This window comes from Capra hircus, chromosome 4, assembly GCF_001704415.2.
Source record: "Capra hircus breed San Clemente chromosome 4, ASM170441v1, whole genome shotgun sequence".
Classification (NCBI taxonomy): domain Eukaryota; kingdom Metazoa; phylum Chordata; class Mammalia; order Artiodactyla; family Bovidae; genus Capra; species Capra hircus.
The window spans coordinates 110,665,925-110,680,614 of record NC_030811.1 but is presented as its reverse complement, the minus strand read 5'-3'; the positions used below and the strand labels follow the sequence as shown (position 1 = coordinate 110,680,614).

Genomic DNA, 14,690 nt, shown 5'->3' with positions numbered 1-14,690 from the left:
CATGATCCATTCTGAATTGTTTTTCATGGTGTAAAGTAAGGGTCAAGCTTTTTTTCTTTTATCCATATGGATAACCAGTTTCTCTGGAACCATTTGATGGAAAGATTATCCTTTCTTCATTGAATCAACATATTAGTTTGCTAGGGCTGTTACAAATATGACATGCTGGGGCCCATCACTGTCCCTAAAGAACTGGAAGTTGTAAACTGGGCTCACAGTCCAGAGAGAAAAATCAGTGGCAGGGGCCTACTGTGCTTTTAATGGAGTGAGGTTCTAAGTGAGCTAAACAGACACAGAGATAACTAACTAGCTGAAAGTCTTTTGTAAACCACTTTGAAAAAAATGGTCCGGCTAAACCTGGTTGTGGATGCCTACGGTTTGTGGAGACAGGTAATTATGACTGATCTCTTAGTAAACAGCAAACCTTCCATTTCTTAATAAAGATAAGATTCCTGATTCTCTGTATCATCCCTTCTGAATATTCTGTATAGATCCTAAAAATGTAGATGCAATTTAGGGCCTGTTAAAAAGTTAGGAGAAGTCTTAATGAGAGCTCCCAAGGAATCCTGGAGGACTAATATTAAAATACCTGATATTGGACACAAAGACAGGAATATAAATATCAGACAGTGACTATAGTCCCACTTTTGGTTTGCCTGTAGCATCTCAGGAGCTGCTACATCTATCCCTCTGATCTAGTATGTAAGTCAAACAAAAGTGGGCACACATTAGCAGAAAGTGTCTCCTTCTTTAAAATCCTTCAGCAGTTCCAAACGCCTTTATATGACATATTAAGCTCTTCTGGACCTCACTCCCCTTCCCCTTAGAGTTTTAAATCATTGAGTCATGGCCTATTGGTGGTTATATGAAGTGAATTTAGTGGCTTTCCACCAGTATTTTCAAAGTGTGGAGGATAATAAGAGAACAATAAGTGTGGGACATGCAGTATTATTTTGTGGAATATGTTTCCAATACATGTCTGTGTGTGTCCATGTGTGTGAGTGCACATCAGCCATACTCTTAAGATTATATTCTTTTTATAGGTTATGATCCAAAAGCTTAAAAGCCACTGGTCCGGGTGTGGCCTCACCAACCTGCTGCCTTTTCCTGTCTGCTATTTCATAACTGCAGGCCACTGCAGACACAAAATATTTCTCCTTGCGTGACTGACCAGCATTAACTTTTATTGTTAGTCCACTCAAGCACCATTTCTGCTTCCCAGGTGACTCGGTGGTAAAGAATCTGCCTGCCAATGCAGGAAATGTAGGTTTGATTCCTCGTCCAGGAAGGTTCTCTGGAGGAGGAAATGGCAACCCACTTCAGTATTCTTGCCTGGAAAACTCCATGGACAGAGGAGCCTGGCGGGCTATAGTCCATGGGGTCGCAGAGTTGGACATGTCTAAGCACACACACACACAGGTGCAAGCAACATTTCCAATGTGAAATCTTTGTTCCTCCCCAGGTTATCAGCAACTGGTTACACAAACCTTTTTCCTAGTCTCAGTCTGGAGGTTTCAGAAAGGACTACTCATGCTTTACTTATTTTGGGGTCTTCAGTGATTACCACAGTCGACTAAGAGCTTACTTTGGATGGAATGATGCTGAAGCTGAAACTCCAGTACTTTGACCACCTCATGTGAAGAGTTGACTCACTGGAAAAGACTCTGATGCTGGGAGGGATTGGGGGCAGGAGGAGAAGGGGACGACAGAGGATGAGATGGCTGGATGGCATCACTGACTCGATGGACAGTCTGAGTGAACTCCGGGAGTTGGTGATGAACAGGGAGGCCTGGCATGCTGCGATTCATGGGGTCGCAAAGAGTCGGACATGACTGAGAGCGACTGAACTGAAGTATGTGTTATGGAAATTTTAAGTTCAATGAGTAGCTACTTGTAAACATTTGAAGCCTAAAAAGGAGCCTCTTAAAAATTTGAAACATACCCTGCTATAACTTCCAATTATGTTACCTTACTCACAAGGATTACATTTACATTTAAGCAAAAAGAAAAACAGCTAGAATAGTAATTCATCTCCCAGAAAGCAGGTCAAAATTGCTGTTTTTATTATTTTTATTTGCTACCAAGAGTTTTATTGTAAGAAATACAAAAGATATGACAAATATACAAACCATTGTCTCTTTTTGCCTCAATTCAGCTTGTGCATAAGTGAAAACGAGCTGGACAATGACATTTCAACACCAATTCTTAAAAAAAACAATGAATTCCATTACCTGACAATAAATACCTAAATTTGCACTCTAGCACCCAGTAAGACATCCAGTTTCCAAAGGATTCTTGATCTGTAACCCTCTGAATTTTCTGATACGTTCCATCGCTTCAGTCACCACCGGTAGTTCCTCTCCAAACAAGTCAGGAGGCCTACCTTTGCCCTCAGCAACCCGGGTCATCATGCACCACTTACTTGAGCTAATTCGGAACAGATTGCTAGCCATGGGGGTATTTAATGTAAGTATTGGTGGTCCTTGGATTCCATATCTCACATGACACAAATACCTACTTTTCTATTCTCCTCTTCCAGTAGGAAGAGTCTAGGTAAACTGACCTATATTTTCATCTAACTAAAAGGAAGGAAGCAAAATCACTCAGCTCAGGGCACTAGGGGGAGGGTAACTTTAGATTGGCTTTCTTTTTTTTTCCTTTTTTTTCTTTTTTTTTTTTTTTTTGCCTCAGGAGGGCTTTCTACGAGGTTGGCCACTAGAGTGAGACGGCTCTTTCCATTCTCCTGTTTACACCCGAGGTCATTTCTCTTTGCAGGCTAAGTGGCCTGGGTATGTAGGCAGGGCCCTGCTTTTGGAGAGGTGCATGGCACCCACACTTGGGGGCAGCACAGGGCTTGTGGACCCTGTGAGGAAGGCCACCCCGCTGAGCCTGACTGACCAGTGTGGGAACTCTCCATCTTGTGGCTAGAGATAAGAGTGGCGGCCATATCTACCACCAAGCCACCTGCCAACATTCGTGAGTTTCTGCACTGCTTCTCTGACCTGCTGAACCCAAAGCACCGAAACAGAGCATTCTGTAGCAACTTGAGCAAACGGAATGAGAGTCGTTTCGCACCTTTAAGGAACATGCACCCTTTTACATCTGTACCCTGATATTAAAATAGCAGAATGAATTTCAAGTATGAAGAAATACAGTGAAAGGATAGCCTGAAGATGGACAGAAAACAGCAGCCTGGAATGTGCTTTATATTCTTGGGTTAGTTTTTCTATTTGCACCACAGCCGAAACGGAATGCTCTGTAGAATGAATGGGTTTAAAAATCAAGATCCATACGAAGAGGCTAGAAGGCATTTGTGATTGGTGTCCTGACTGTTCTCTGTGTTCAGCACCGGGAACCTTCTCTTGAGAACTATGGCCATAGGGATGGTGGCCAAGCCTGGACAGGCATACCTGGGATGCTTAAAGCATCTCTCGTCACGTCCCTGACCCCAAAGTACAGCAGAGGAGGATGAGGAGCAGCAGACGGATAGGCCAGGAAGGGGGCGGGGAGCAAGGAAAGGATGCAGAGGCTGGTGGAGCATCTGTTCTGGACTGGCGCACACAGCCTCAGTTAGTATCTGACATGCGCATGCGCACTCCTTACATCTCCAGAACCGTGATTTCAAACACAGAAACCAACAAGTCAGAAGCCCTAATTAAGATTTTCTTCTACTTTAAAAACATATTCTATTATAAAAATAAGTAAAAAACAAAAAAAAAAAAACAAAAAAACAATAACTCCCTGGCTGCAACAGCCTCGCTGAAATCTAAAAGAAAGTTTTAACTAGGCCCTATAGGAGTGCAGAAACACCAATACATTTTAAGGTGAAAACACGCCTTTTTTGTTTTTGTTTTTTTTAAACACATGTCAGAAATGATAAGCGTATAAAATCCTCTAGTCCTACTCTGCACTCTATGGGAACAGACATTGTGCTTTTCTTAACACATACTGCTCTTCTATACAAAACACTTGCCTTGTAACCTTCAGGTCAAAATTTAAAATAGCAGATATGCAACAAGCTTTTGAGGTGTTAGGGACTGTTGGTGGTTAAAATCCCATTGTTGACAAAGCACCCGCAGCCCTTCTTTGTTTCAATGACCAGACTGCAGTGCTTCTCTACAAAACCACCTTGCTTGAAGCACAGAACCTTGGACTTCTCCCACCTGGCACGTTCTGGAAGCCTCATGGCACAGGCTGGCAGTTCTCCTTCTACAGGAAACTCACACACTGGTCTCCTTTCAACAGGGCTACCTGTTCCCCCTACTGTACCCAACACCTACGAGGGCACAGATCAAGTGGGGGCGGGGCTGCTTCTCTTGGCCAGCTAAGCGGAAGCGCCAACCAAGCATCTGTCTCTACTTGCCATCTATTATGATGACCACTTGGCAGAGTTCCTAACTGAAGGCCTTATTTGATGCTTTGCTATCTGCAGTTTTAACTTTTGCTGTATTTCACACCATATTATATGCATACTTGACAAGAGAACAGCTACAAAGTCCTTTTCTTTAATTCCTTTACATACTTATAAAACACCTAGACACACAAAATACTCTCTCTATAGACTTAAATTCTACTAATCATGTTAAAATGCATGCAGCTTACTTGGGGGCTTAGTCTTAATTTTAATTTTCTTAGTTCCATCAAGACCATGATAATGAGCATTAAATGCAAATCCTAATGCGGCCTGCCTTCTGTTGCACTCTCACAGGACTAGTGTGACCGAGAAATAAATAATACACATGAACAATAATAGAAATAATTTATGCAAATGTAGAACTTGGAATAAAAATTTCCCACCGTGTTAAGTGCTGATCCTAGGAGTAGCTGATGCTATTCATTCCATGTGCTAACTAACAGACTTATCACTGGTCATAGAAAAATAAAATGAATACAGAGTAAATTAAGGAATTAAAATATTCCCATATACATTTCTTGCAAACACAGGACCAAAATGGCAAGATATACAATACACTTGGTGGGGATAGGCGGTTCAAGATGTGCATTACTGCTGGGATCTATTTTCTTTATCCAGAGACTTCAAGGTCAAATTCAGAGTTGCTGGTGATCACACAAATATTGCTAGTTAATACATATTATTGCATTTAATAAAACTTAAGATTAGAAACTTTCAAGTAAGGGTATGAAGGGTCTCTTCAGGACTGTAATCTAAGCACTTCAGTGGGTTTGGCTAGAAACCACAGAGTTAGAAATGATATAACTTGTGGCTTTAAGCTTGCTGATTAGTGCTACAATCATAGTTCTTTACAGCGTTATGCAGTTATGTGTCCCCTTTAAGAATAAAACTACATTTGACAACCCAAACTCCTTAAATAGGGAAGGGGTTGTTTGACAAAACAATTCACATAAAGGTTCCTCTGAACAGGAGATTCTCCCTCCTACATAACATAATTTGCTCACATACCTATATTTACCTGACAAAGAAAAAGGAGAAAAAGTTTGAAACTAAAGAGTTAGGAGCTTTTGCCAACCGAGGATGAAGCAGAAAATAAATTTTCCAAACAAAACTTTTCCAGGCATACCTTTTGCCATCATATATGTAGAGTGATAGAAAATAAAAAAATAAAAAAATCTTTCCTGTAATTATACATCTTCTCTTAGGAAAAAGAAAAAAAAAAAAAGCAGAGCTTAGAGCTTGAGAGATGCCTGGTAGATAGCTTGATAGAGTAGCATCTCTTTATACCCGAACTTTCGGAGAATTGTGTTGTACTTATTTATGCACAGAAGACATCGTTTGCCTCTAAGGACATTTTACTTCCTAAGACTGCAGAACAGATGCCTCTGAGACAGCAGCAGGGCACATGGACCTCGGACAGAATCCCGCCGGGTCTGTACATCAATATCAGGCACCAATAGGTGAGCAGTGGGCGGGTCTCAGTCAGCCCCGCCCACTGACACTCTACGGTCAACGGGGCGGGGCGACGGTGCAGCGCTCTGGAAGGCTCTTTTGGTGCGAGGGAGGTTTTGAACCAGACTGGCTCAAATAACAACAGACTGGAGGCTTGAATTCGGCCTTCCACTGAGGGACTTAAACTGGAATCTTCTTCAATGGGATTTTAAGAAGATGGACAGGCCGAAGATTTGACAGCCCCTAATGTGTGCGGTATTTTGATTCAGTGTAAATTACTGAGACTAGCCAGCTGGCTACTCCGGAGAAAAGTGAAGCAGGGACTATGGAGTTTCTGCCACTCAGAAGGAATAAACGGCCTTCCGCTGGGTTCTGCTAAGGGACGGCTGGAAAAATAATGTACTTTCCTTCCTTCTAAATTTCAGTGACACTACGGAAGAAAATGACTTCTCAAATTGACTAAAATCATCAGGTGGATAATGGTGTCTGGGCAGATCTGTGAAGTAAAAGTCTATGAAAACATATATTTTTATAACATGAAGTTGCCAAGGAACTTCACAAATGGAGACATCACTTAATGTAGATATACTCCTAAGTTATTAGCTCATAGACTTAAAGAAAATGTTTAAAAATTAGAATATGTTGTGAATTTACACTTGTGACTATACACATTTGCAGGTCTTTTAGTATTTTAGGGCTCTGTTTCAGCATAGCAGATCTTTGAAAAAATAGTTTGGTCTACTTAGTAGCTGATGTGTTTCTTAAACAGTGTCTTCATCTGATTTTCTTAGCTGGGGTTTTTAATTGGATTGTGTACCGGCCACCGCGGTAGGCAATGGGGAAGCAGCTGACATGGGATATACCTATTGTGCCTGAGGCCTCTGGAGGAGTCTTACACTCCTAACAACACTACCCTATTCACAGATGAGTGCTGCCTGTTGAATAATAAGCCTGTCCAACTTTCTAATTTCTGGACCTGGAAAAGTGAGGTAATGAGTTACCTCAAAAAATGTTTCATGAATGAATGAATGGCTAGGCTCTCTTCACACACTTAAATAATCAAAATGGGTGTCTTATGCATCCTCAAGAACAATTTACTTGCAGACAACTGTTCAGAACTTAGCTGACAGTTAAAATATCTAAGTTACAGAACATTGTGAGGACTGTGAATCATCCTGAAAAACAAGTGCTAGGCAAAAGTTAAATGTATGCAGAAAAATAAAGCTGGAGGTGTCACTCAGATTCCATACCCCCTTCAAAGTGCCACCTTGTGGAATATACTAGAATAAAACAAGAAAGGCCATCCCTTAGGACAACGTTGATTTAAAAACAGACATGTGAAAGAAAAATGACTTCCCTTTCCTAACATATTGAGTTTACATTGCTATACTAGTATTTAACTAGATAGTTGGGAAAAAAAACAAACTGTGTTTATTTTCAGGAGAGTCTTGTTATATTCTCGAAGGCCAGAGCACCAGTTATTAAGAAAACATAAAATATACTGATGGATGTCCATTCTTTTATCTAAATTAACTCTCAGGGAATGCTAAGAAATAGAAAACATTTGAAAAGCTGGCTTGCACTTCATTTTAAAAACAAAAACAACTAACTGAGGAAAACATTTAAAAATCAGACCCCTCCTCTTTCTCCATTTTTTGTTGTTAACAAAGGTCAGAAGATGGATAAGGCCAAAGGAATATTTTTGGTTTATTTTCTGAAAAAAGACAAACTAGAAATGCTTGAGATATAGGTGTGTAATAAAACCAGGTTGAAAATTACATTGAGAAAAAAGTGAAAATACTATCTGCTTATGCCTTTGAGGAAAACACCACTGCTAGTTATCTGGGGACTTGCGTGGCAGCTTTATGGGAGCCTGAAGTTTTTCCACTGTGGGGAAGGAATATGTAATTATCTTCCTCATAATGTGTCTTTATGTACTGAACACACATGATAAACGGTTTAGGTTTCACAAGTTTTCAAAAATCGTGGTGGCATAGGAAACATATACCTTTACAAAATTTATTGTTTTTAACAACGAACATTTTAAGGCTTGCACAACAAGAGTAGCTTCACATGGCTGCTTCTTCCCATGAAATGTGGAAGGAATAGGGGTAGTTTAGCTTGCTTAGCTCAACCTTTGAAATGATAACTGTTTGGAATGGCTTTTCCATAAAATTTGTTTTTGGCCATATCATGTTCATAGCTGCCAGGTGACTTTAAATAAAATATACATAACTTTGAAACTATCCTTCTTTGAATACCTTCATTTTCTCCAGAATTTCCTCTAGCCACTGCCTAGTATCTTCTGGTTTTTAAAAAATTTAGAAATAATCACATCTTTATTTTTATAAAGATACTGTTTTATGTCTTTAAGCATTCTTTTGAATTCTATCAATATCTGGAATATATAATATTCAGTTATTTCTGTTCCAAGAAATTGTACTAACACAATTAAGTAACTACAATGGCTTATTAACTTTCAACATTATTCTTTCCTAGACCTACCTATGCAGCATTGGCCTGTTTTTGGAAAATGAGACACTCTCATGTGCTTATCATAAAAATTACAGTAAAGTCCCTTAAAAAGAGAGGCAATTCTTTAGAGAAGAATTTTAGTATGTTTATGATATTAGGAAGCATACATGATTTAATTTCTATTAAGGAATAAGAATTGTCATTACTGACTTTTATAGGTACCCTTGTTTAAGAGAAGTAGCCATAGTTAGTTAAAAACTCAATTTAAATCCACTATTTAAGACTTAAAAATTTGGTCATATTTAAGTTTTTTCTCACCAGGATGGATAGTATCACATTCTGGAGCCATATCATAAATTTCTCTATTAAAAGATCCATGATTTAAGATAGTAACATCCCATGCATTCTGAAATTTTCATTTTTGCCCAAAATGAAGAGGCTGAGAATCAGGTGAATATTTTGAACTATTTTTAGTGTAAGTCACCTGAGGCTAAGTGAAAAGTCAGTCATTCAAAATGTGTGTTTCCTGAGAGAAAAGCATGAGAACATAGGGGGCTAAAATGGCCTGGAGCTTTCTTCCAAAACAGGTTCTCCGCTCCTTGAGTTCCCATCCACTTCAAAGGGGGAGGCCAAGTGGGAGGCTCCAGTGCACTGGGTTCTGACAAGCTCTTGGGGATTGTGTTTTTAAGATTATAAGGGTACAGCCTTTGCCAGGTGAGAGCTTATGATGCCTAAATGGACTCTACATGTAGGCTGCTAAAAGCCCACCCTGGCATAGCAGTTCCCAATGCGTGGGCCGCTAGATGGAAATACACAGAAATGACTGGGCAAATATTCTTGTCCCAATCCTAGTAAGAAATTCAAATGTGATTTCAAGTCTGTCATCCTGTTTATTAGTGCTATAAGCTGCTTCAGTGTGACCCTGGGGCAATATGACCTTTCCAGCTAATCACTGCCTAGCTTTTGGCAGAGACGTCTGAAACCATATGTCACAGAAGAATAAGCCGCATTCAGTAAGCTTGTGTTCTGCTCTATGATTCAAAGTGCCCTAATGGCAAAGGTGCATGTGTGGGATCTGGGTCTCAGAAGTGGTGAGCTGGATGTGAGAGACAGAAAACAAAAAAGTAATCACTCAAGTGCAACCACCATGAGGATGGAGGAGCTGGGGACAGACTCTTTTAACGAGTTCACAGAGGACGAAAAGCCCTCTCACTCTGCCTCTCACAGGGTAATTTGGCAAGTATCTAAATGTTCGTGCTTGAAGTTTTCTTTATAAACACCACCAATAAATGAATCAGGAGCATATGTTGGAAATAAAAGCTGAAGTTTCTACATGTTTAAAATGCTAAAGAATGCTGAAAAATTCCAGTTTAGAACAGCTGCATTTTTTCTTGAGTGAACTTATGAAAAATTTTTGCAAAAGCCAAAACCCAAGTTATGTTCATTCTAACCATGGATACTCACTGAAAAGCTCCTGATGGATCAGGGTAGTGTTTTAAAATTCAATTTCCAGGCCCCTGGTCTTTATTATTTTGACCCCCAATCAAAGGAAAGGCAGAACTCATTTATCTGTGGTCCCCCCCACTTATCTGGGGGGACCACAAGTACATTAGCCTCGAATGTTCTGGGTCCATTATATCTCAAGCATTTACAGTGATGACAAAACATAATCGAAGCTGTCACAAGGAAGACTGTAAAAAAACATTCTTATGGCCCATCTTCTCATTCATAGCTTGCTTTAGCAAAAATTTTCCTGTTCTTAAAGTTGTTGAATTAGAACAATATTAAACAATATATATATCTTCGAAAAGAATGGGTCCCGACTCAGAAAGCTCTCAAAGAGAAAAGTCTCCTAATTTTTCTCTTGTTCAGGATAGTCATATACAATATTAAGTTCTGGAGAACTCAGAAAGGCCCGATTATGCATAAACGTCATTATAGAACATTTCCTTCTGAAGGAGGCAACGTCCATTCTTTGAAGACCCTAATGCTAAACACGGCCTAACTGTCGCACACACACAAAACATGAATTGGAAAGCCAAGGGAGCTAAAACTTACCAAAGGATACTTCATCTCTGTGCCTTCTGGTTACTAGAGCCGACTGAGCACTACCTACGTAGATGGCAGAGATGGCATGGGATATGAAGTACTGTAGAGAAAAACGGCAAGAGGAACGGTAAAGCTGTTCACAATGCCCAGGTCAGGCTGGCTCTGCAGGGAGCGAGGAATGTGCGTAAGGCACTAGAAGCAAGCACAGCCTGGTGGATGGAGGACAGGTAATTTTACAGAGTAAATATACATTCCTAAAACATAGTTCAGGACATTCCCTCAGATACTACACTGACAATATAGTCTATAAAAATGCAAAACACTAACACTTTAAAGCAATCTACGTCTCAGTGATGGAGAAGAACCAGTCTTCTGCTCACTGCCTAGGTAACAACAGTGAATGCCAGGGAGATTGCAGCAGGGGGAGAACACGTGAGATTCTGTTAGGATTGTGGGACTGGAGCCATAAGCCATCATCGGAATCAAACTACTGATGAGAGGTTCACTGAAGGAAAGAAAGGAGGGGATGCATTAGAACAGCCTACGCGATCTGTCATGAATTGTGTAAGGTTAGTGGAATACATTAGACACGCTGGGGGACAGATAAAGATGTACACTTTGCAAATTAGGCAGTGCACTGCAGAAGAAGTACAGTGTAAAAGGTGGAGGAAAACTTACATGGCATTCCTGGCTCTAGTCAGAGAGAACTATCCTCCCAACTCGAAAAGCAAACAGTTCCTGAAAATTCCTAAAGTCAAAACCAAAACAAAGTAACAACAAAAACCAAAAAAGAAATAAATTCCAAACCAGGAAATAAAGGCTTTGTCAATTTTTTTTTTTTTGACAATTTTACCTTGCTGAGGTACACTCCCTAAATCTATAGCAAGCTTATACGGGTATTCTTTAAAAGAAACAATCAAGCATACTATACAGGTTAAAAATGACAAGGAGTAAATGCAGCTTTTTGAAGAGTAAATAGAACATGTGCTTTCAGAAACAGGTTTCTTAAAAGATACTAGAATTATTTTCTCTTTTTTTGCTGTGTGTATAAAACTTCACCTAGACGGTGAACCCTTTACCACTAGTGAATTGACTGCTTTTGACCAGAAAAGAAATGCTAAGGACACAGAATCAGTTTTCTAACTTGAGAAGCCCATTTTGGTGGCTCTCCTTTAGCCAACAGACACCTGTTATTTAGCGGTCACTTTGAGTCTTTAAAATTCAACTCTTCTTGTTTACAGAAAGTAACACTTTTTAAGAGATCAAGAATCACACACACACACACACACACACGCGTGCACACACACTCACTCAGAAGTACCAAATCGGGCCCCAGCAGCTATAGAGAGATTACATGTACAATCCCACTCAGCTGTGCCCAGGTTGCTCACTTCACACTGGCAGCATTCAAGATCAGAAAAAAATGCAACGGCAGCACAATGGGTCAGCAGCTTCTCTTCTGGAGTTTTTCCAGGTTCTTGAAACAGACAGACAGACAAACAAACGAATGGACATAAAGCTGCAATCACTCTTGCATTGATTTCAGAACAGTAAACGAGGTGGTTTCCTCGGAGAAGCAGAGGCCATCCGGAAGACAGCAGCTAGAAGGTCTCCAGCCGGCGATCCTCAACAGCTCTGCAAGGCTTCCTTGGGGGACCCCTCGGCCACCGAGGTGGTTCTCTGGATGATCAACTCAAGGCAGGTTAGGCGGTATTCATTTCCGAGCTGTTCTGGCTGGGTGGCAGGTGGGAATCCAGGTTTTCCTTGCACCTCTCCAGATCGTGGAAGTATGGGTGAGACAGGGCACTGTATGCTGATATTCTTTTGGCTGGATTAAATGTCAAACACTTCTGTGATGGAGAAAAAACAACAGAGTGACATAAAACACGTCCATGTGCTTACATAGTTACGTATCTATTCACTGTCATGTATTATGAGGAGGGCTTGGCAACCCACTCCAGTATTCTTGACTGGAGAATCCCATGGACAGAGGAGTCTGGCAGGCTACAGGCCACAGCATCTCAGACGATCGGGCACAACTGAAGCAACTTAGCGTTCATAATGAGAATGGATATCTACTTCCAGGGACACTAAATACAACGTAGAGAGTACTCATCTTACGTTGTTGTTAAGTTGATAAGTTGTGTCCGACTCTGCGACCCATGGACTGTAGCACATCAGGCTTCCCTGTCCTTCACTATCTCCTAGAGTTTGCTCAGATTCATTGTATCCAACCATCTCATCCTCTGCTGTCCTCTTCTCCTTTTGCTTCATCTTTTACATGTCCCTAATGTATAAACTGCCCCTCAGGATCTGTTACCTACCCAGATTTCTTTCCAACTCATTCATATTATTATTACAGCATGTAGTGGTGGTGGTTTAGTCGCTAAGTTGTATCTGACTCTTAGTGACTGTAGCCCGCCAAGCTCCTCAGTCCATGGGATTTCCTGGGAAGGATACTGGAGTGGGTTGCCATTCCCTTCTCCAGGGGATCTTCTCAACCCAGGGATGGGGATCTTCCTGAACCAGGGATTGAACCCAGGTTTCCTGCTCAGCAGCCAGATTCTTTACCACTGAGCCAGCTGGGAAGCCCTTATTACAGCATACATATAACTTTAGTTAGGGAAGTGATTTTTCTGATGCTAGCAAACTTGGTGCCATAGTCAGTCTTCACCCTGATTTTTCACTCTGCCCAAGTTTTATCCATGAGCGGGGAATGGAAAGCGGTTGCCTTGTTCAGGTGTAAGGCTAATTACTGAACACAGGGCCAGTGGAGGGGGCAACAAGTAAGGGCTAAACCTAGACCCTGATTATCCCAATCCACTAGCAAGTCATGTACCCCACCCTAGGGCTGTGCCGCTCGGAGGGAGAGATGCCTTCCTTCTAATTCATGTCAAGGTGCCGCAGGGGCTAGCAGTGGCCGTACAGGGAGACCATTAGATTCAATTCAAGTCACTAAACTCTATCTCAGGGCTGCTGACCAAGCGCAGGTAGAAGGTGAAAGGAGGAAAGCAGCCATCTGTCTTCCTAAGCTGCTCGCACACAATCAGTTATTAACATTCCTCTAATTTCAGTTCCTTCCATTTCCACTCCAAGCCCAGGCAATCCTGTTCTTCAACTCCTCCTCCTTTCCTTCTAGCAACTCCTCCAGCATGGCTAGCAGGTGGTCAGCACTAACTAGTGATGAGTAACATCCCACCTGTCCACACCACTGCCTTAGGAGCTCCCAGGGAGCAGAGGAGCTATGCCAGCTCCTCCATCCTTGTGACAGTGTCCGCTGAAGTGGGCTGGGGTCTCAAATGTCTCTGAATTTCAGTCTTCTACGTCAGTGGTCCTCAACCTTTTTGGCACCAGGGACTGGTTTCATGGAAGACAGTTCTTCCACGGATGGGGGTGGAGGTGGGATGGTTTGGGGACAATTCAAGGGAATTACATTTATGGTGCACTTTATTTTTAACCGAATGCAACCACTGATCTGACAGCAGGTACTGGTCTGTGGCCCAGAGGCTGGGGACCCCTGCTGTATGTAATCTAGCTTTAACATCACCACAATTACGTAGACCTCTCCCATTTAATCTGAGCCCTTGAGTCTTTCACAGCCCTGATTGGATTAGCGATTCCTAAAACTCTGCTGAATACAACTGACCTAGAAAAGTACAAACAGAAAATTCTACACTTAACATCAACTGAATTTTTGGGTCCCCCCAAATCTTATTTATCCTGAGCTCCCTACCAGTCCATGGATGCCAACCTGTCTTCTGAAAATTAGATCCAAACAACAAGCAGAGGAAGGAGCTTGTTCTACTGTCTCTAATAGCAATAAACATCTTGAGAAAAGCTTTACAAGCGCTGAATTCTCAAAAAGGACAGGAAAGCAGGGGCAAAATTCTTGAGCCTGAGTTCTCTCTTCCCAGAGTCCAAGGAGAAAATTACGTAGTGGCACTAGAAAAGGAAGCCGCTAGTTTAATTCCCAGGACATAGGAAAGAAGGGAAAAAAAGTTGTGGAAATATGTCCAAGATAGAGACATCCCTAGAGGATTATCTGGGAGGAAGCCCTGTTCCCACACGACACTGATGGCTTAGAGCTGCGAGCGTGGTAGAGAGAAGGAGAAATCCTTAGCCTATGGCAGGGCGTGTGTGTGACAGTCTCAAGCTGGAGGTTGTGACACATTTTGTCCTACAGAAATATTGTTAGAAAAAGTGCTTGAGTCTTATTATTGCTGTAATTCAACAGAGCAACTGGCTATTTTGAGAATTTCAAACCCTTGCGTAATAATGTTGTTTCTGCAAAAAAATATAA

General features: G+C 41.3%; 1 protein-coding gene across 3 annotated transcripts in view; it reads right to left on the bottom strand.

Moving 5' to 3' along the window:
• The window catches only part of CDK6 (cyclin dependent kinase 6), a 265,385-nt gene continuing 252,736 nt past the window's right edge, over window positions 2,042-14,690 (bottom strand). For all 3 annotated transcript variants that reach the window (XM_018047425.1, XM_018047424.1, XM_018047426.1), the window contains exon 8: window positions 2,042-12,240. In XM_018047425.1, coding sequence (XP_017902914.1) covers window positions 12,094-12,240 — 147 coding nt within the window. In that variant the 3' untranslated portion in view covers window positions 2,042-12,093. The remainder of the gene's footprint in view (window positions 12,241-14,690) is intronic.